The 21,871-nt window shown below is 43.9% G+C and overlaps 2 protein-coding genes across 2 annotated transcripts; both read right to left on the bottom strand.

The window, feature by feature from the left end:
* Nucleotides 1-1,452: 1,452 nt before the first annotated feature.
* LOC115159630 (T-box-containing protein TBX6L) lies at nucleotides 1,453-6,612 on the bottom strand. Its single transcript, XM_029709538.1, has 9 exons — nucleotides 6,531-6,612; nucleotides 6,333-6,438; nucleotides 5,670-5,772; nucleotides 4,826-4,990; nucleotides 3,986-4,132; nucleotides 3,796-3,872; nucleotides 3,633-3,709; nucleotides 3,305-3,542; nucleotides 1,453-2,951 (listed from the first exon to the last, which is right to left on the bottom strand). Exons 1-9 carry the CDS (start codon nucleotides 6,544-6,546, stop codon nucleotides 2,483-2,485), a joined length of 1,398 nt encoding a protein of 465 aa, XP_029565398.1. The 5' UTR covers nucleotides 6,547-6,612; the 3' UTR covers nucleotides 1,453-2,482.
* A 10,469-nt stretch (nucleotides 6,613-17,081) lies between these two features.
* Nucleotides 17,082-21,249, bottom strand: LOC115159629 (phosphoglycerate mutase 2). The gene is made up of 3 exons (XM_029709536.1): nucleotides 20,757-21,249; nucleotides 19,515-19,695; nucleotides 17,082-17,616 (listed from the first exon to the last, which is right to left on the bottom strand). Exons 1-3 carry the CDS (start codon nucleotides 21,171-21,173, stop codon nucleotides 17,447-17,449), a joined length of 768 nt encoding a protein of 255 aa, XP_029565396.1. The 5' UTR covers nucleotides 21,174-21,249; the 3' UTR covers nucleotides 17,082-17,446.
* Between the last annotated feature and the right edge of the window lie 622 nt (nucleotides 21,250-21,871).

The following is a 21,871-nucleotide window of genomic DNA, read 5'->3' as shown; positions in this document are numbered from 1 at the left end:
ATTATGCACGGAGAGCTGAACCGCTCAGGCTATTGTCAGGCTAGGTACAGCTAAAACAGATTGTTTTATTGGCACAATGAGACCTGGAAATGGTCCTGGACAATCACAACCATTGTCTGTAATCAGGCAGCTGTCACTCACAGTCTTCGCATGGGCTTCAGTCCAATAAATCAAATCATATCACATTTTATTGGTCACATACAGTACACATGGTTAGCAGATGTTATTGTGAGTGTAGCGAAATGCTTGTGCTTCTAGTTCTGACAGTACAGCAATATCTAACAAGTAATATCTAACAATTCCACAACAAATACCTAATACACACAAATCTATGTAAAGGAATGGAATAAAAATATAGAAATATATGGATGAGCAATGTCAGAGCTGCATAGGCTAAGATGCAATAGATAGTATAGAATACAGTATATACTTATGAGATGAGTAATGCAAGATATGTAAACATTATTAAAGTGACTAGTGTTCCATTTATTAAAGTGGCCAATGATTTCAAGTCTGTATGTAGGCAGCAGCCTCTCTGTGTTAGTGGTGGCTGTTCAACAGTCTGGTGGCCTTGAGATAGAAGCTGTTTTTCAGTCTCTCTGTCCCAGCTTTGATACACCTGTACTGACCTTGCCTTCTGGATGATAGTGGGGTGAACAGGATGCTCTCAATTGGGCAATAATACTTTTATACCCAGTTTATCTTCTGTGAATACGTTTTCAGGACTTTTGTGCAGTTTAGCTTAGGCTAATATATAATACAAAAACTTCCAAATGGTTCATGAATATTTCATTTAAATGTTTGGATAGAAATACATTGTATTCATTGCATTGCATTGCAGCTCTTTACATTACAAAATAGGTCTTACCACTTTTTGAGAGTTGGGATCAATTTCCATTTTTGGACCATTTCCATAAACTCCATGTCCACATTGATTTCCTGAATGAACTAACACTATTTTACTCATCTTCTCTCAGGTATAATTGCAACCATCTCCACAGTATATAGGAGGACGTGGAGCTTTGTGATAGGCCCACTGACCCTGGCCTTGTGTGCTCCCAGAAGCCCTATCGGCTAGTTGTAGACGGTCTCTCTCTCTCTCTCTCTCTCTCTCGGTTAATTATTTACGGCACAGATGTAAAATCAGCCAGCCTTATGATCATCTCTCTCCCCCTCGCTCTCTTTCGTCAGTTCTAGGTTTTACAGAGGTAAAGACTAATCTTTGTGCCCTTCTATGTTCGTCTGTTCCCTGCGTTGCCAACCATCCTATGACAATGACAGACTTACATGTGTGCCTGCGCTGTCCTTCTGTGGGAGTGAAGGACTCACCTCTGTATCTCTTATTCCTGCAGTGTCTCCTGTGAAACATTGACTTCCCTTGGATCACTTATGGCTTGTGTGAAAAGAGTTGTAATATTCACAACATGTATGATAAAGATAAATGTTTCAATATGGGAATATGAGTTGATTCTGAATTATATTTATTTTGGAATATCATGACACCATTTCCCACGGGGCAAAAACTGGTTGAATCAACATTGTTCCCACATCATTTCAACCAAAAATTCAATGTGATGACATTGAATCAATGTGGAAAACGGATTGGATTTGGGGGAAAGTCATCAACATAAGTGAATTTCGCATTTCTTTAACCTAAATCCAGTGACATGGTGAAATATTTAGTTTATTTCACATTGAATTCACTTTCGTTGACAACTCAACCAAATCTAAATCAAAATTAGATATTGAACTGACGTCTGTACCCAGTGGATTTGGTTATATTCTGATCTCAGTTATCATAACTTTAATGAGTAAACACACAAACACACACACTTCAACCAAAAACCTCAATGTGATGACATTGAATTAACGTGGAAAACGGGTTGGGTTTGGGGAAAAGTCATCAACATAAAGGAATTTTGTATTTCTTTAACCTAAATTCAATGAGATGGTGAAATATTTTGTTGATTTCACGTTGAATTAACGTTCGTTGATAACTCAACCAAATGTAAATCTAAACTAGACGTTAATCTAACGTCTGTACCCAGTAGGTTTGGTTATATTCTGATCTCAATTATCACAAACACACATACTTTACATGCATCGTACAAGCATGAACGTCCACACACATTTAAAGGCAGTTCATATGGAGCACCAGCACAGTAGGAGAGCAGGTTCAGTCCATTAAGTCCAGTATATAGCGTTGACATAGCGTTCTGCTCTTTCAGCTGAATTTGACTGCAGGCCTGACTAAACTGGGAACAGCAAATGGCACACACCCCTCTTGACAAACATAGCAGAGAACAAGTTCAAAGAACACACATTAAGATATCTTTGTTAGGACCTCATGCACAAATATCACCAACTTTTCCCTCTGAAACTTTTCTGAAATGTCCCAAGTATCTTTCTTCACAATGTGAAAGCCCGCTCCTTCGCTTTGTGAGTCTGAGTCAGCTATTCTGATCTGTTTGTCAGATCAGCCTCATTGTCCAAACTTAAGTTCTGGCTCCAGCTCCACTCTGCCGCTATGTTGCCATGATGATAAAAACTGCGTTGGGAGGGTGCCCTGGTCTGTGGTCAGCGTTTGACTGGTGAGGAAGGGCAGGTGGTGAGGAAAGTACGGTCCAGAATACTGTCCAGTACCACACTCAGCCCACTGACCCATACCCTGGTCAGTGGAGTAGTGGCCATAGAGGGGGTAACTGTAACTCATATTCCCAGGGTAGGTTTTGGAGGACATGGGCAGATGGACCGGGGACACTCTGTAGTCCTGGGGCATGGCTGGAGCCAAGGTGAGGTGGTGGTGACCCATGTCCCTGACAAGGCCAGGTCTGGTAGTCTCGTGTCCAGGGACAGTGGCTACATCTGGGACGTGAGACTCATAGCTGCGCCTGCATTCACCATCCTCCACTATAGAGGAGGGAGAGGGAAGTCTGCCATTCTCAACCGATCTGGAGACAATGAGAAATATGGAGTGGGTTACTGATATGAACTGTTAGTTGTTGTTGCCATCATGACATCAACCCACAAATGAAATCAGTCACTCTACTTTTTCATGCACAGTATGGAGGTGTCCACTTCTTGCATCATAGATGGCCTGTTAAGTATAGCCATGAGTCACTGAATGTTCTATTGGCATAACGGGTGCTGTTTCTGCATATGTTAGTTCTCATGTGGGTGTGCAGGCTGTTAGAGTGACTCTCTAAATGAGTGTGGTGTGTCAGCCTTGGGTTTCTTTAAAACAATGGAAGTCAAGGTGTAATTTACAATGTGTGAGTGTGTGTTCCTGGTGGTTGTACAGTACCTGTATGGTTGGTAGGACATAGATGCAGGGCCAGGCACCATCTGCTCCTCAGTGCTGTATTCCTGTCTGTGGTCGTGGAGCTCCAGTATTTCAGTGTGCAGGCTGTGGCTCTGGGACGGGTCCTGTTTCAAGGCCCAGGGGGACAAGAGATCCTCCTTACCCGAAACCACGTTCTCTGTGGCTCCTAGGGTCATTCTCTGTTCTTCTGGCTCACAGTTTAATTTTGGCCTCTGGAGGTCTGTCGGGGAAAAGGTTTTGCATCAATGAGACTGCCAATAGGCTGGCAACCATTTACATTATAACAGGGTCATATATTGTTAATTGGTACCTGGAGGACTTTTGTTTCCTAGATCTTTGTCTTCTTTGGCTTTCTTTGCAGCATTCCCAGGACTCTTGGATCGACACCTATGGGGAAAAAATTACATGTAAATACATTTGCTATTGCTTGTATTCTCACATGCACCAAGTGTTATCGTTCTAATAATACCTACCTCTTGCTATGAGTACGGGTGTTTTCCCCTTTGAATCCCTTAGCAAAGGGGTTGTGGTCAATCTTCAGTTTAGCGATCTGAAAGCAGGAGTAGAGATGAAGACATCAAATTAGGTTACACTCATTCCCGAAAAGTGAATTATGTAGGTGTGTCATTTGTATGTTCTTAACACGTGAGTTTGTAGATGGACCTTAGTGTTCTGGTAGGCGGTGACTGCAGTGAAGGAGGTCTCAGGGAAGGAGAAGGAATGGAAGTGTCCCCAGCGTACACTGTACAGACTGTCAGCCTGGACCACAGAGAAGCGTGGGATGTAGTGATGCATAGAGTGCAGGATGATCTGGGGACAGAACAGATACAACACAGGTCGAGTGAACTAACAGCATTGTTTCCTCTAATAGCTATATTTGGAGTTCCATCTTTGTTGCCTAGTCTCACTAAAAGTAAAGCGGACGTTGTAGCGCTTGCCTCCTTTACAGCCCGCCGGCAGATCTTGCTTAACTGGGAATCCTTCAAACCTGCCACTACATCATCCTGGTTGAAAGATCTAATGTCTTTTCTACACTTAGAAAAAATTAAATACACTCTGAGAGGATGTACTGATAACTTTTTCTTGAGATGGCAGCCTTTCATTTCCTTTTTTGAACAGTTGCCTTCTATTGTTCATGAGTAAGAATTTTGGCCAACGGGATACGGAAGGGTGTGGGAAGGAAGGGATAGTATGTTGTGATATTTTTTTCTTTTTGTGTATGTGTACTTGTGTGCATATTTATATATTATTATTTCCCATCGTAAATGTATTTTATTTTTGTATGCTACTTTTGTTGTTAAAGGGAGGTGGTTCAATAAGTATAGAGGGATACAATTATGTATCTGTTCAATTTGTAATTTGTATTTCTTTATATGTCAAATAAAAATATAAAAAACATTAAAAAACTAACAGCATTGTTTATCGACAGTACAACTGTATACTCTCAGACTGTGAGGCGTTGTGGGCTGGGGATCCAGTAAAGAAGGAGATGGGTTTACTTACATGGCCGTGCTGGTCCAGAGTATTGTTGGTGAGTTTGAGCTTGAGGAAGGACACCGATTGCTTCATCCAGTAGGAGCCCGGGGCGGGGGAGTCCGGATGTACGTACGTCCGACATGGGAGTTGGGGCTCGGCTTTCCCAGCCATGTCCCACTGGCCCTTATTCCACTACAGAGACAGAGAGCAGGGGGGAGGGGATGTGATTTACCCAGGTGTGAAACAAACTCCAAGACAAGACTTGACATTTAGACACCAGAAAAACTCACATACCCTTAGTCTCTACAGTGAGATATGTAAGGAATCTTTGGTGCATATCACTGCATGCTTGAGTAGTATCATGCAGGTATGTACATCATTGCATATAATCTACCAACATATATACTTCAACTGCTATAACAAAGGAAAAACTCTCTCTCGGTGGAGCCATTTGGTCAAAAGCAACAGTGTACTGAGGGGAGGGCCAGTGGATGCATGGAGGGATGATTGCTCCCCATTCACTTTGATTAGAGCGGGGAGAGTTGGAGGTGGGGTGCTAAATGGCTGGACCTCCAGCCGGGGGTAGAAAAACAGGAAGTAGTAATGGTCTTTGATATGCAGTGTGTGTGGTGATTGGCTGGGTGTTAGTGTGTCACCGTCTGGACTGTATGCAGACTGACTGCTGGGGTTGATATACAAGCTTGTTTTCTACTTAATCTCGATGTTTCCTTTTAAAACAATGCCTGACTATATTCCAAATTGTGACACGTTTGGCTTCCAAATAGGACCTTTCCCAATAGAAATGTATTGTAATGTGTCTATAAGACATGATATATGATGCATTATAGAAGGAAGGTGGACATGTTCTTACCCTGTATCTGAAGTTGTCCACAGGAACCATATCCACCATGAGGACATAGTTGGCATAGGGTTGGAGTCCAGATAGACTGACGTTGCAGTGGGGAAACATCCTCCTGATGCACACAATCCCACACAATTATTTATTTATTTCACCTTTATTTAACCAGGTAGGCTAGTTGAGAACAAGTTCTCATTTGCAACTGCGACCTGGCCAAGATAAAGCATAGCAATTCAACACATACAACAACACAGAGTTACACATGGAATAAACAAAACATACGGTCAATGATACAGTAGAACAAAAGAAAACAAAAAGTCTATATACAGTGAGTGCAAATGAGGTAAGTTAAGGCAAATGGTATTATTTCCTATTATTATTATTTATTATTATTGGTATTATATTCTCAATTCCTGACCACAACACTGTGCTCTCTCATTCTTACACAAGAAGAAAAGCACACTAGCAGCAGAGAGAGAGTTTCACTACATTGCTAAAGCTACAGAATTGCAAGAAATGTACTCCTCGGTGCACACACCTCAATTGTGTTTTGTCGATTTACATATCAGAAATGAATGGGATATGGGAGACATGGGATGTGCTCAGTCAATGGCTAGTTTGGAGATGGCACCAGCCATGATGATGATGATTGATTTGACAACAACAGTATCTTACCGGCCATGTTTGGTGATTATCATCTCAGTCGCTAGGTTGTGGAAGGACTTCCAGAGGTCAGACTTCTCCAGGGTCATCCTGACGTTTCCCTGGTGGTAGGGGTCAGCTGTAAGGAGGGACGGGTCATCATGTTGCTGTTGCTCTCTTGCCAGACCTCTGATTCACTAATCTAGTAAAGGTTGAAAAATATATGCTTACCAGATACATGATGCATTGCCTGCAGAGTCCACTACAATGGTCAAAGTGAAAATCAAGATCAAATTCCTTATCCAAATCTGTGTGCTGATCTCGCTAGAATCAGACCAACATCACTGTGATAATACTATGAGAGGGGCTGTGGATTTAGTGGTGGCCCTTAGATTATGCAAAGTGTAGTATCAATCTCTTCTTCTTAGTAATATCGATCTCAAAACTTTCCTATCTGTATCCTCAGCTTGTGGAGTTAGAGTGACTGACCTCTGGAGTTCATTAGTGAGCCCAGAAGGGGAAGGGCCTGTGAGGATAAAGTAGGTGTGGTTACAACAGAGTGGTGTGGGGGGCCTTTGCCTGGTTTCTAATCTTTGAAGTGTCCCATCAGGCGAGGGGTGGGCATAGAGGGGGTGGGCATACTGTGGTGTTGTGCAGAGATAGCTGCCTGAACATGACCTTTTGTTTCGAGAAAGGGCTATACCTTTTGTTTTCAAACTGCAAATGCAGCTAACACGTTTGTAGAGTCACAAGCTTAATGCAGTCATTGCATGCTAAGAATATTGGACGAAATACTAAACTTTTGACTACTATAGGTGAATTGGTTCAAATACTTATGACTTATTCAAATGGGCGGACTAGATACATGAAGCACTTTCATTTCAATTTTTTTTTACATTTTAGTCATTTAGCAGACACTCTTATCCAGAGTGACTTACAGTAGTGAATACATACATTTCATTTCATGCATTTTTTTATTTTTTTTTATTTAAGTTTTTTGTACTGGCCCCCTGTGGGAATCAAACCCACAACCCTGGCGTTGCACACACCATGCTGGTGTTGCAAACACCATGCTCTACCAACTGAGCCACAGGGAAGGCGTAAATGGTAAAACAGACACTAACGTTCAAAAGTTTGGGGTCACTTAGAAATGTCCTTGTTTTTGAAAGAAAAGCACATTTTTGGTCCATTAAAATAACATCAAATTGATCAGAAATACAGTGTAGACATTGTTAATGTTGTAAATGACTATTGTAGCTGGAAACGGCAAATGTTTTATGGAATATCTACATAGGCGTGCAAAGGCCATTATCAGCAACCATCACACCTGTATTCCAATGGAACATTGTGTTAGCTAATCCAAGTTTATAATTTTAAAAGGCTAATTGATCATTAGAAACCCTTTTGCAATTATGTTAGCACTGCTGAAAATGGTTGTGCTGATTAAAGAGGCAATAAAACTGGCCTTCTTTAGACTAGTTGAGTATCTGGAGCATCAGCATTTGTGGTTTCGATTACAGGCTCAAAATGGCTAGAAACAAAGACTTTCTTCTGAAACTCGTCAGTCTCTGCTTGTTCTGAGACATGAAGGCAATTAACTGCACCTTAGATTGCAGCCCAAATAAATGCTTCACAGAGTTCAAGTAACAGACACATCTCACATCAACTGTTCACAGGAGACTGTGTGAATCAGGCTTTCATGGTCAAATTGCTGCAAATAAACCACTACTGAAGGACAGCAATAAGAAGAGACTTGCTTGGGCCAAGAAACATAAGCAATTGACATTAGACCGGTGGAAATCTGTCCTTTGTTCTGATTTGAGATTTTTGGTTCCAACCGCTGTATTTTGTGAGACACGGAGTAGATGAACGGATGATCTCTGCATGTGTGGTTCCCACCGTGAAGCATGAAGGAGGAGGTGTGATGATGTGGCGGTGCTTTGCTGGTGACACTGTCTGTGATTTATTTAGAATTCAAGGCGTATTTAACCAGCATGGCTACCACAGCATTCTGCAGTGATACACCATCCCATCTGGTTTGCGCTTAGTGGGACTATCATTTGTTTTTCAACAGGACAATGACCCAACACGCCTCCAGGCTGTGTAAGAGCTATTTGACCAAGAAGGAGAATGATGGAGTGCTGCATCAGATGACCTGGCCTCCTCAATCACCCGACCTCAACCCAATTGAGATGGTTTGGGATGAGTTGGACTGCAAAGTGAAGGAAAAGCAACCAACAGGTGCTCAGCATATGTGGGAACTCCTTCAAGACTTTTGGAAAAGCATTCCTCATGAAGCTGGTTGAGAGAATGCCAAGAGTGTGCAAAGCTGTCATCAAGGCTAAGGGTGGCTACTTTGAAGAATCTCAAATATTGTCACGACTTCCGCCGAAGTTGGTTCCTCTCCTTGTTCGGGCGGCGTTCTGCGGTCGGCGTCGCCGGTCTTCTAGCCATCATCGATCCACTTTTCATTTTCCATTTGTTTTGTCTTGTCTTCCCACACACCTGGTTTCAATTCCATCATTACATGTTGTGTATTTAACCATCTGTTCCCCCTATGTCCTTGTCCGGAATAGTTTATTGTAAGTGCATGTGCACGTTTATCTGGTGTGCGACGGGTTTTGTACCCATTGATTGTTTGTTCTGATTCAGGTGATTTTTATTATTAAACTGCTCCATTGTAACACAGTTTTTGCTCTCCTGCGCCTGACTTCTCTGCCGCCAGTACGCACCCCTTACAAATATAAAAATACATTTGGATTTGTTTAACACTTTTTTGGTTACTGCATGATTCCATATGTGTTATTTCATAGTTTTTCTATCTTCACTATTATTCTACAATGTAGAAAATAGTACAAATAAAAACATACATTTCAATGTGTAGGTGTGTCCAAACTTTTGACTGGTACTGTATGTTCGTCGAACATCTCATTCCAAAATCATGTGCATTAATATGGATCTGGTCCCCCCTTTGCTGCTATAACAGCCTCCACTCTTCTGGGAAGGCTTTCCACTAGATGTTGGAATATTGCTGTGGGGACTTGCTTCCATTCAGCCACAAGAGCATTAGTGAGGTCGGCAGTGATGTTGGGTGATTAGACCTGGGTCGCAGTCGGCGTTCCAATTCATCCCAAAGGTGTTTGATGGGGCTGAGGTCAGGGCTCTATGCAGGCCAGTCAAGTTCTTCCACACCAACATCAACATCGCTTTGTGCATGGGTGCATTGTCATGCTGAAACAAGAAATGGCCTTCCCCAAACTGTTGCCACAAAGTTGGAAGCACAGAATCGTCTAAAATGTAATTGTATGTTGTAGCGTTAAAATGTCCCTTCACTGGAACTAAGGGGCCTAGCCCGAAATGTGAACAACAGCCCCAGACCATATTCCTCCTCCACCAAACTTTATGGTGGCAAGCTTTACTCCACTCCAGCCAGCGCTTGGCAATGCGCATTGTGATCTTAGACTTGTGTGCGGCTGCTCGGCTATGGAAACCCATTTCATGAAGCTCCCGACTAACAGTTCTTGTGCTGATGCTGCTTCCAGAGGCAGTTTGGAACTCGGTAGTGAGTGTTGCAACCGAGGACAGATGCTTACGCACTTCAGCACTCGGCGGTCCTAGAGAAGGGCCTTGGTCAGGAAGGTGACCAAAAAACCGATGGTCACTCTGACTGAGCTCTTGAGTTCCTCTGTGGAGATGGGAGAACCTTCCAGAAGGACAACCATCTTTGCAGCACTCCACCAATCAGGCTTTTATGGTAGAGTGGCCAGACAGAAGCCACTCTTCAGAAAAAGGCACATGACAGCCCACTTGGAATTTGCCAAAAGGCACCTAAAGAATCTCAGACCATGAGAAGCAAGAGTTTCTGGTCTGATGAAACCAAGATTGAACTCTTTGGCCTGAATGTCAAGCGTCACTTCTGGAGGAAACCTGGCACCATCCCAACGGTGAAGCATGGTGGTGGCAGCATCTGTCACATGAGTTGACGCTGGAGAGACGAAGCAGGTACGGGGAGTAAAATATTTAATATGGAACGAGACAGTAACAGCGTCAGCAAACAGGTAACATGAACAAAAACAATTAATGAAGCAGCGGGGAACAGAGCAAGGGAACTGACAAATATAGGGGAGGTAATGAACAGATGATGAGTGAGACCAATATCGCTGATGCGCGTGACGAGGGAAGGCAGGTGTGCGTAACAGATGATAGGAGTAAGTGATGCAGGGCAGCCTGGTGCCCTCAAGTGCCAGAGAGGGGGAAGAGTGGGAGTAGACGTGACAGCATCATGCAGTGGGGGATGTTTGTCAGCTACAGAAACTGGGAGACTAGTCAGGATCGAGGCAAAGATTTTCTTATTTTATTTTTTTATTTTATTTTTTTATTACAACTTTATTTAACCAGGTAGGCCAGTTGAGAACAAGTTCTCATTTACAACTGCAACCTGGCCAAGATAAAGCAAAGCAGTGCGACAAAAACAACAACACAGAGTTACACATAAACAAACGTACAGTCAGTAACACAATAGAAAAATCTATATAGTGTGTGAAAATGTAGAAGATTAGGGAGGTAAGGCAATAAATAGGCCATAGAGGTGAAATAATTACAATTTATCATTAACACTGGAGTGATAGATGTGCAGATGATGATGTGCAAGTAGAGATACTGGGGTGCAAAAGAGCAAGAAGATAAATAACAATATGGGGAGGAGGTAGTTGGGTGGGGTATTTACAGATTGGCTGTGTACAGGTACAGTGATCGGTAAGCTGCTCTGACAGCTGATGCTTAAAGTTAGAGAGGGAGATTTAAGTCTCCAGCTTCAGAGATTTTTGCAATTCGTTCCAGATGAAAGATGAAAGATGAATGGAGCAAAGTACGGAGAGATCCTTGATGAAAACCTGCTCCAGAGCTCTCAGGACGTCAAACTGGGGCGAATGTTCACCTTCCAACAAGACAACGCAGGAGTGGCTTTGGGACAAGTCTCTGAATGTCCTTGAGTGGTCCAGCAAGAGCCCGGACTTGAACTTGATCGAACATCTCTGGAGAGACCTAAAAATAGCTGTACAGCAATGCTCCCCATCCAACCTGACAGAGCTTAAGAATATCTGCAGAGAAGAATGGGACAAACTCCCCAAATACAGGTGTGCCAAGCTTGTAGAGTCATACCAAAGAAGACTTGAGGCTGCAATCACGCCAAAGGTGCTTCAACAAAGAGTAAAGGGTCTGAACACTTATGTAAATGTTATATTTCAGTTTTTTGTTAAATAAATTAGCAAACATTTATTTTTGCTTTGTCATTATGGGGTATTGTGTATAGATTGATGAGGGGAAAAAGCTATTTTATCAATTTTAGAATAAGGCTGGAACCTACCAAAATGTGGAAAAAGTCAAGGGGTCTGAATACTTTACACAGCCATTACACAGCCTGTTGGTTTGTTGGGTCATTGTCCTGTTGAAAAACAAATGATAGACCCACTAAGCACAAACCAGATGGGATGGCGTATCACTGCAGAATGCTGTGGTAGCAGTGCTGGTTAAGTGTGCCTTGAATTCTAAATAAATCACAGACAGTGTCACCAGCAAAGCACCCCCACACCATAACACCACCTCCTCGCTTTACGGTGGGAAATACACATGCGGCGATCATCCGTTTACCCAAACGGCGTCTCACAAGACACGATGGTTGGAACCAAAAATCTCCAATTTGGACTTCAGACCAAAGGACAAATTTACACCTGTCTAATGTCAATTGCTCGTGTTGGCCCAAGCAAGACTCTTCTTCTTATTGGTGTTCTTTAGTACTGGTTTCTTTGCAGCAATTCGACCATGAAGGCCTGATTGACACAGTCTCCTCTAAACAGTTGATGTTTAGATGTATCTGTTACTTGAACTCTGTGAAGCATTTATTTGGGCTGCAATTTCTGAGGCTGGTAACTCTAATGAACTTATCCTCTGCAGCAGAGGGAACTCTGGGTCTTCCTTTCCTGTGGCAGTCCTCATGAGGGCCAGTTTCATCATAGCGCTTGATGGTTTTTGCGACTGCACTTGAAGAAACCTTCAAAGTTCTTGAAATGGTCTGTATTGACTGACCTACATGTCTTAAAGTAATGAGGGACTGTCGTTTCTCTTTGCTTATTTGAGCTGTTCTTGTCATAATATGGACTTGGTCTTTTACCCAATAGGGCTATCTTCTGTATACCACTCCTACCTTGTCACAACACAACTGATTGGCTCAAACGCATCAAGAAGGAAAGAAATTCCACAAATTAACTTTTAACAAGGCACAATTGAAATGCGAAATGCATTCCAGGTGACTACCTCATGAAGCTGGTTGAGAGAATGCCAAGAGTGTGCAAAGCTGTCATCAAGGCAAAGGGTGGCTATTTGAAGAATCTCAAATATAACATATATTTTGATTTGTTTAGCACTTTTTTGGTTACTACTTGATTCCATATGTGTTATTTCATAGTCCATATGTGTTATTTCATAGTTTTGATGTCTTCACTATTATTCTACATTGTAGAAAATAGTTAAAATAAAGAAAAACCCTTGAATGAGTAGGTGTTCTAAAACGTTTGACTGGTACTGTAACAAGTTTTTGGTATTGTGTGGTTTATTATAGGATAAGTCCAATGTCCACTCACAATAGACTTTCTTACTCATGCCCTCGCCACTCCCCAAGGTTATTTAGAGGTAGAGGGCTCAAGGGGTATAATCCAGCCTTTGTCCTTTCCTTCCTGATGACTGTAGTTGTGTATTAAATGGGGGAGTGTGGGGGGGGGGGGGGGGGGGGGGGGGGGGTGAGTTATGTCTGCCCTTGACAATGGCAGGCAGCTCTGGCTAATCCTATGTGGCCGTTGTCCCCCACAGACCTGGAGAGGGCCCCTATGGGTCCTAATGAGGTTGGCATTTAGCGGACTGTTAGCCGAGATGGGCAGAGGGAGGGGATGGTGGGATGGAGGCTCCAGGGTTCTGATGTGTGATGCCCCCACCTCAGGGCCCTCCATCCTAGCTGTTCTGATCCCATGCGGCCCTTGTCTGGATCTGGAGCACCCTCCCGAAACCCGGCTGAGGTCCATACACATGCTAAACACACACAGAGAGCAGTGACAGAGGGATCTTCACACAATCCAGGCACATCCTCTCTGTCGTTTAGACACACTATCACTGATGTTGGAGACGACTCCAGAAGTTGTTTCAGTCTCTGTTGTGTATATTCTGTTTGTGTTCATTATTCTGTGATACACTATTACTACTCTGTTTTGGAGCACATGAAATGGCCCGGGTTGGTAAGAAAGTGCTTTGAATAAACATTGTTTTTATTCTGAATAGGTTACTATGTCTGTGTATCACCATTGTATGCTACATTTTCATAGCAGAAGGGTAGAGGGTTGAGGCAGTGGTAGATTTGGTGACTATTGTCTCAAGAGTTAGTGCAGGGAGGGATACAATTCAATACACACAGTGCTACATGGACCTCTCATAGGGATACAACAGAGGATGTAGAAAGAATGCATGACTCATGCCAGTGTGTCAGTGTTAAACTCATTGTTGCAAAAGGTTCACTTAGCACCTCCAGCTTTAAGAATGTTCCAGATGGGAAAACTAGGATGACTCAGGCAGGCCTAAATACTCAGGTAAAACCAAGGTGTGTGTGTGCACGTGCGTGTGCATGTCTGTTATACAGTAGCCTATGAGAAGTTAAAGCATTGGAGTGTTCTGTCATCTGCCTTCCAGACAGGCATGTAGAGACACATCCCTACCGCTTAAATCCACCTCAGGGTGTGGAATCTGTCTGTGTCTGAAGCATAGGTTTTCCCTTTGCAACTATGTTACAGTATGCATGGCAAAATGGTTAGACTTACATACCTTTAGGGATGGGAGCATTTATTAATGTCAAAGAATTTAGACAACCGACAGTGTTTCCACATGAATAGTATCTGCAACCAAAATAATAACAGCACTGTCTGACACTGTCTTAATAAGAAGACAATTTTAAATCTGTTCTATTAGATTTGATGAGATCTACACTGAGATCATTGGAGCATTAACAGACTGGTCTCTTCAGATGCATTTTCTCTGCCGCATTGAGCATCACTGTGGGAATAGCTCCCACTGGTGGAGGCTGGTTGTATGGCAACCTGTTGGGCTCAGCCATTGAATTAGGAATGAGTACTTTTGAAGGATCTCTATGGGCTCAGCTGCCTCTTGGTCCCCACACAGACATTTCTAATCATGTGGAAAATAAATCAGATGAGAACATGTTGAACCAAAACATGTGGAAACCAAAACAACATGGAAATGGTCATGGAAAAGGGTAAATTGCAACTTGACTTTCATCTGGTGCAACCAACCCATGGCCTTTTGGAAATGTTTCTCTATGTCGTAGCCGTCTGCAGGTTGTCCCTTATAAAAAAATATTGTGATACGAAATAAAGATTGCAGTCACAGTGCAGTAAGTGGTTACAGTAAAATAGGCTACTCTGTCCTTTATTCACTGAAGCCTTTACCATCCGATCTTGGCTTATTCAATTAGATAAAGATCAGATGGTGGCTTGAACATAGGTCAAGAAAAGGTCAGTGTGCAACATGCATATTGGTAAATGCCATCTCTACTGGATTGGGTTTTGGGACATTATCGTGAAATTTCATGAAATGGCAACACTTGTGTACTCTCCTTCTGTTGAGATGTAAGATTGATTCTTACCACTAGAGGGTACCCTCATCTCTCCTATAGATTATAAATTGAACTTCTGTGACAGAGGCTGGTGGGAGGAGCTATAGGAAGACGGGCTCATTGTAATGCCTGGATTGGAACTTATGGAATGGTATCAAACACATCAAACATATGGAACCCACGTTTCACTCCGTTCCATTAATGCCATTCCAGACATTACAATGAGCCTGTCCTCCTATAGCTCCCCCTACCAGCCTCCTCTGGTCAGTGGTATTTACTTCAATATCAGTCTCTGTATTTGACTGTTAGTAGCACTTAGCTTATGCCTACTCTAACACATTCAACATTATAACCTTGTTTAATCTTTGAAAATGTGAGAAAAGACAGTCCTGTGGCTTGATATATGATTATTGGATGAAATAATTTTCACTTTAAATTAAGGATTTTATTCAATGCAATTAGACTAGATATAAATACCTATTTTTGAAGCAAGATTGATTACATTATAGACCTTACATTATAGACATTGAAATAGAACATCTGAATGCCTTACAACACCAGTTGGTTGTAGTTGGGAATTTAATAAAATACTTTCTAATTTAAGAGTATAATTTGATTTAGCCACTTTAGACTAACCTTGTGTTTGGGATCCAGACTAGTTAGTGTAAAATGCTATCTTACTGCTGTCCCCGCTCTTGGTTTGATAGAATTTGTGTTCAATCTAACCTAAAGGTAATTCCTTTTAGTGCCCCCTTCTCTGACCCAGTCATCAAATCTCAGTATAGGTGGTAGTTGATTTGTCCATTAATGTTGTTACATTAAGGTCTGGGTTTAGTAATTATTGATGGCCTTGAATTATAATTATTGTAAACGCATAATGAAAGTACCACACACACTGATTTAGTAGCTCACTCCCTAAATTACTCCCTAAACCCCTTCACACACTGACTTAGTAGCTCACTCCCTAAACCCCTTCACACACACACACTGACTTAGTAGCTCACTCCCTAAACCCCTTCACACACACACTGACTTAGTAGCTCACTCCCTAAATCCCTTCACACACACACTGACTTAGTAGCTCACTCCCTAAACCCCTTCACACACACACTGACTTAGTAGCTCACTCCCTAAACCCCTTCACACACACACTGACTTAGTAGCTCACTCCCTAAACCGCTTCACACACACACTGACTTAGTAGCTCACCCCTAAACCGCTTCACACACACACTGACTTAGTAGCTCACTCCCTAAACCCCTTCACACACACACTGACTTAGGAGCTCACCCCTAAATCCCTTCACACACACACACTGACTTAGTAGCTCACTCCCTAAACCCCTTCACACACACACTGACTTAGTAGCTCACCCCTAAACCGCTTCACACACACACTGACTTAGTAGCTCACCCCTAAACCCCTTCACACACACACACTGACTTAGTAGCTCACCCCTAAACCCCTTCACACACACACTGACTTAGTAGCTCACTCCCTAAATCCCTTCACACACACACTGACTTAGTAGCTCACCCCTAAACCCCTTCACACACACACACTGACTTAGTAGCTCACGCCCTAAACCTATTCACACACACACACACACACACACACACTGACTTAGTAGCTCACGCCCTAAACCCCTTCACACACACACTGACTTAGTAACTCACCCCTAAACCCCTTTACACACCCATCCATCCACCCACACCCAACCTCACACCCACACCCTCTCCCCTACCCCCTGCTAAAAGTGACCCTGGCCCTGAGCCAGCATGCTCTGTCTGTACTGAGGGGAGGGACAGAGTCAGATGAAGTGCTCCTGCACCATGGGAATGCTGCCAAAACAAACTCAGTGACCCTCCTCTCCTCTCTCTCCTCCCCGCCACACTCTGCCCCCTGGATAAGATTACACAGCACCGCCGCTGCCGTCGTGATACCACTGAATTACCCATGGAGAGAGAGGAGGAAGAGCAGGTAATGGAGGAGTAGAAGAGAAGAGAAAAGGGGAAGTGAGAGAGGAGGAGGATGAAAAAGATTAGGCTCAAATGTAATAGGAGGAAAAACATCAGAACCCAGGGGAAGAAGGATAAAAGCAGAAACCGGTGTAGACAAAAAGGTGGTTTCTTTATTTGTTGTGTCAGAGTGTGGTGCCTTAACACAGGGCTTCACCAATCCTACAGTGGGACTGTGACACTCCACAAGAGTCTGTGTGTTTGTGTGAGTGGACAAGACTTGTGCAGTACCGGTACCACCTGCACAGATCTATAGAACAATCACACCATATTTGGGTTTTATGATGTTCCCTCTCAGATACAGGTGGCTACACAGGGCATATTTCCACAACCAAAGAGAGCATTTATCCCAGGATGGAATGGACTGCAGGTGAATGGGGAGATGGAGGGGGTGGATGATAGTAAGGGATGGGGGGACAGTCACTTTCTCTCCCTCCTCTTGACGGGTCCAGGCTAGCTTACTTCTTAGCCTTGCCCTGGGCAGCCACTGCCTCCATGGCCTTCTTCACGGTCTCGGCATCTCCCAGGAAAGCCATGGGCTTGACCGGCTTCAGATTCACGTCCAGCTCATACACGATGGGTATACCTGTTGGCAGGTTCAACTCCATGATGGCAGCGTCGGACATGCCTGAGACAGACAGACAGACAGACAGACAGACAGACAGACAGACAGACAGACAGACAGACAGACAGACAGACAGACAGACAGACAGACAGACAGACAGACAGACAGACAGACAGACAGACAGACAGACAGACAGACAGACAGACAGACAGACAGACAGACAGACAGACAGACAGACAGACAGACAGACAGACAGACAGACAGACAGACAGACAGACAGACAGACAGACAGACAGACAGACAGACAGACAGACAGACAGACAGACAGACAGACAGACGTGTTAGGAATGAAGGATAGGGTGGGAAATCCAGACTGATCATTCATGTTCAAGGAAATTCACATTAGGCACTGTATTTGACGTGTATTCCCAGTGGAGGGGAACTCCTTTCTACGGATGTTAAGTACAGATCCTTGAAGGCTGGTATATTTCTTAGCTAGTACCCACTACACAGCTATCTTTACAAAATAAACATTTGGTGCCCTTCAACAGGTGAGGTCATCCATACTCCTCTTTCAGGGGGGAAATAAGTAGCTTGTTCCCTCTGCCCTTTCCCTGACCCTTCCCTCTGCCCTCGTGTCTCTCCCTCTCCCTCTGACACCCTGTCTGCATCACCCTGGTCCCACCACTCCTAGAGAATGCAAAACCTTTCTGCAGAAAGGTCGTGCCCGTAACGGGACCGCACCCATGGCCTTTTCCACTGTGTTGGTCTGAGCTCTAGGGTGAGAGCAACAGTTATTTATAGATTGCTGGTAATCTGGGAATGTGTGTGTGTACTCTATGTATGTGACTGGGTGCTTGTGATGTACCATGCCTATGGGTCCAGCTGTTACATTCTCAGTGACCCACAAACAATCAACCTCCTATTAGAAATTTACTGTGTACACCCAGCCCCTACATCAGTGTAGGGGAGAGTGGGGTAAATTGAGCCATTTTTTACATTCAGCATCACTACGTCAAGGGAAACATAATATTATTTCTAACAAGGATATCTACATATATTTCAGGATGTTGTGTGTAATCAGAATTCATGTAAACATAACAGTTTTGAAACATAGCTTGTGCGGGGTATGTGGTAAGTTGAGCCGCCTTGGGGTAAGTGGGTGAAGGTGTCCTGTGACGCTAGGTGATGGTGTCCTGTGACAGTGGCTGATGGTGTCCTGTGACAGTGGGTGATGGTGCTGGTAGGTCAAAGTTTAATTCATGGAATGGGGGTGTGGTATATTGTATGTCTTAACATATACAGTAGATCTCTGTTCAATATCACTTACCCTTCCATTTCTTGACCAGGAATGTTGTTTTGATGTACACATTTGTAGGCAAGTTCTCTGCATTTGAGGCTACTAAGCCCATGCAACTGGTCAGCGAGATTCTTGACATGTTTAGCAAGCTCAGGCAGACTCCAGGTCATCAGATAAGACCTTGTGTGCCTCTGCTACTCTATTATAGCCTCTCTTTCGCACAGGTGCATGTTAGTTTTCATTTTTGCCAATGTACCTGTTCAGTGTCATTCAGTCTATTTTTTTTTATCTCTTGCTGCTGCTCAAATGGACTTCTTCCCTTTTTTCATTTCCTTGGCTGCTCGCTCAAGAACCTCAAGGGAGGCTAGATCCCTGCTTCAATCTGTGCAGTGGCTATGCATCTGTTAGATCTGTGTTGTGAGTGATGTTTGACTCCATGCCATACTGGACATGCCTTGTGAAACATTATCTTTAACCTTTTCCCTCAAGTACTCGCTCTCATTTCCAAGCGTTTCCATGTTCCCTCCTGCCTTGTGTGTTTGTCATCTCCTATGTTAGTTGTACCACTCTTTCTCCATGTCCTCCCCACTCCTCTCTCCCTCCCTTTCCCACCCTCTCTCTCTGTCTGTGTCCAGCTAACACAGCAGCCCATAATACTCACCCTCTAAGTGCTTGACAATTCCACGGAGGCTGTTGCCGTGGGCAGCGATGATGACGTTCTTGCCGGCCTTGATCTCAGGTGCGATGACATCGTTCCAGTAGGGCAGGGCGCGGGCAATGGTGTCCTTCAGGGACTCACATGTGGGCAGCTCACCGGGCTTCAAGCCCTTGTAGCGCCTTGACTGGTGGGAGGACAGAACAGCATGTTGAGTTGTACTGCTCAAATGAATCATCATGTTGGGTTACACTGCTCAAATGAATCATCATGTTGGGTTACACTGCTCAAATGAATCATCATGTTGGGTTACACTGCTCAAATGAATCATCATGTTGGGTTACACTGCTCAAATGTATCATCATGTTGGGTTACACTGCTCAAATGTATCTTCACAACAGCAGGTGCTGATGTAACATACTAGAGGTCTGCAAATTAAACCTGGCAGAGCTTACTTAGTAACTCAAGTGTTACATGTTACAGTTTTACAGTCCATGTTTAGGCTCATACAAGTAGTCATACATGAGAAGTCATAGAATTTAATTCAATGCTGTTCCATTCATTCAATGGTGTTTTACTTCAAATGAGACCTGCAGGTCTTAGTCTTGTAGGATCTCCTGAGCAAGTCATAGATCCTGATGCTGTCTGGTTTCCTTGTAAAACTTGTGCATATTCTAGGGGCGTTTTACTTTTCAAAGTCAGGTGTTATTATTTTATATCATCAATCACACACTTAAAACTTGAATCACAGGTGTGATTTGTGTAGTACTAGCACCACCAATACTCCAACACCACTCCTCCTACCTCACTGAGGATCTTGTGGTAGGCGTGGTTGTGTAGTACTAGCACCACCAATACTCCAACACCACTCCTCCTACCTCACTGAGGATCTTGTGGTAGGCGTGGTTGTGTAGTACTAGCACCACCAATACTCCAACACCACTCCTCCTACCTCACTGAGGATCTTGTGGTAGGCGTGGTTGTGTAGTACTAGCACCACCAATACTCCAACACCACTCCTCCTACCTCACTGAGGATCTTGTGGTAGGCGTGGTTGTGTAGTACTAGCACCACCAATACTCCAACACCACTCCTCGTACCTCACTGAGGATCTTGTGGTAGGCGTGGTTGTGTAGTACTAGCACCACCAATACTCCAACACCACTCCTCGTACCTCACTGAGGATCTTGTGGTAGGCGTGGTTGTGTAGTACTAGCACCACCAATACTCCAACATCACTCCTCCTACCTCACTGATGATCTTGTGGTAGGCGTGGTTGTGTTCCATTGGGGGAGGGGGGATGTCGAAGGAGCGACGCCAGATCTTGACCTGCTCCTCTCCATGCTTCTCGGCTGTCTCTGCCTTGTTAAGACCTGTCAGGCCGCCGTAGTGGCGCTCGTTCAGGCGCCATGTGCGGTACACGGGCAGCCACATCTGGTCTGTGCCTTCCAGGATGGTCCACAGGGTCTTGACGGCGCGCTTCAGCACGGAGGTGTGGCAGATGTCAAACTTCATGCCAGCCTCCTTGATGGCCTTAGCACCACTCTTGGCCTCCTCCAGGCCCTTCTCGCTGAGGTCGGCATCAAACCATCCACAGAATTTGTTGTACTGGTTCCACTCACTCTCGCCATGACGGACGATCACCAACTTATGGGCGGTAGTCATGTTTAAGTTCTTTTACCAAACACAGGAAACACAGCCCTCCCTTATGGTACACACACTCTGAGACCAACAGCCCCAAGCAACTCTTACCACACCTTTTATAGCACCCTGGAATGTGGGCATGTGTAGCTGCCGGTCATCCACTGCTCTCCACCAATGAGGGCACTTCACCTCCTGATTGACAGCCAGGCTCAGCCAATAGGGCAGGGCCTCCCGTGGGCTAGAGGGACATGTCCCAGCTGGGAAGGGCAGAGGTCAGGGATTGAGCCAAAATAGCAACATGACTTTTAAACTCAGAGCTGTGGAATAAAAGTGTAAAGATCAGAGTAAGCTGCTGCTGCTGAGGCATTGTAAAGAGTCTATAGAGTGTCTGAGAGGAACAGCCACATCAATGAAAGTTAGTTATCTAACTCTGGCCATGCACTTTATATCTTTATCCCAAACCATTACTGATACAACTATACCATGCAATGAGGTAGTAGTGACTAGGGAAAAACAGACTAAAACATTCTGGACTCCCGAGTGGTGCAGGGGTTTAAGGCACTGCACCTCGGTGCTAGAGGTGTCACTACAGACTCTGGTTCAAATCCAGGCAATATCACAACCAGCTGTGATTGGGAGTCCCATAGAGTGGTGCACAATTGGCCCAGCATTGTCTGAGATTGGCTGGGGTAGGCCATCATTCTAAATAAGAATTTGTT

Source organism: Salmo trutta, chromosome 23, assembly GCF_901001165.1.
Source record: "Salmo trutta chromosome 23, fSalTru1.1, whole genome shotgun sequence".
Lineage (NCBI taxonomy): Eukaryota > Metazoa > Chordata > Actinopteri > Salmoniformes > Salmonidae > Salmo > Salmo trutta.
This window is presented reverse-complemented; position numbering and strand designations above follow the sequence as displayed.

Coding starts and splice junctions, on each gene's coding strand:
- LOC115159629 (XM_029709536.1), bottom strand. CDS start 21,173: ATGACTACCGCCCATAAGTTGGTGATCGTCCGTCATGGCGAGAGTGAG. Junction 19,696..20,756: donor ACCACAAGATCATCAGTGAG/GTAGGAGGAGTG, acceptor TCCTCCCACCAG/TCAAGGCGCTACAAGGGCTT. Junction 17,617..19,514: donor AATTGTCAAGCACTTAGAGG/GTGAGTATTATG, acceptor TGTCTGTCTCAG/GCATGTCCGACGCTGCCATC.
- LOC115159630 (XM_029709538.1), bottom strand. Junction 5,773..6,332: donor ATAATCACCAAACATGGCCG/GTAAGATACTGT, acceptor TGTGTGCATCAG/GAGGATGTTTCCCCACTGCA. Junction 3,873..3,985: donor CCGCCTACCAGAACACTAAG/GTCCATCTACAA, acceptor TCCTGCTTTCAG/ATCGCTAAACTGAAGATTGA.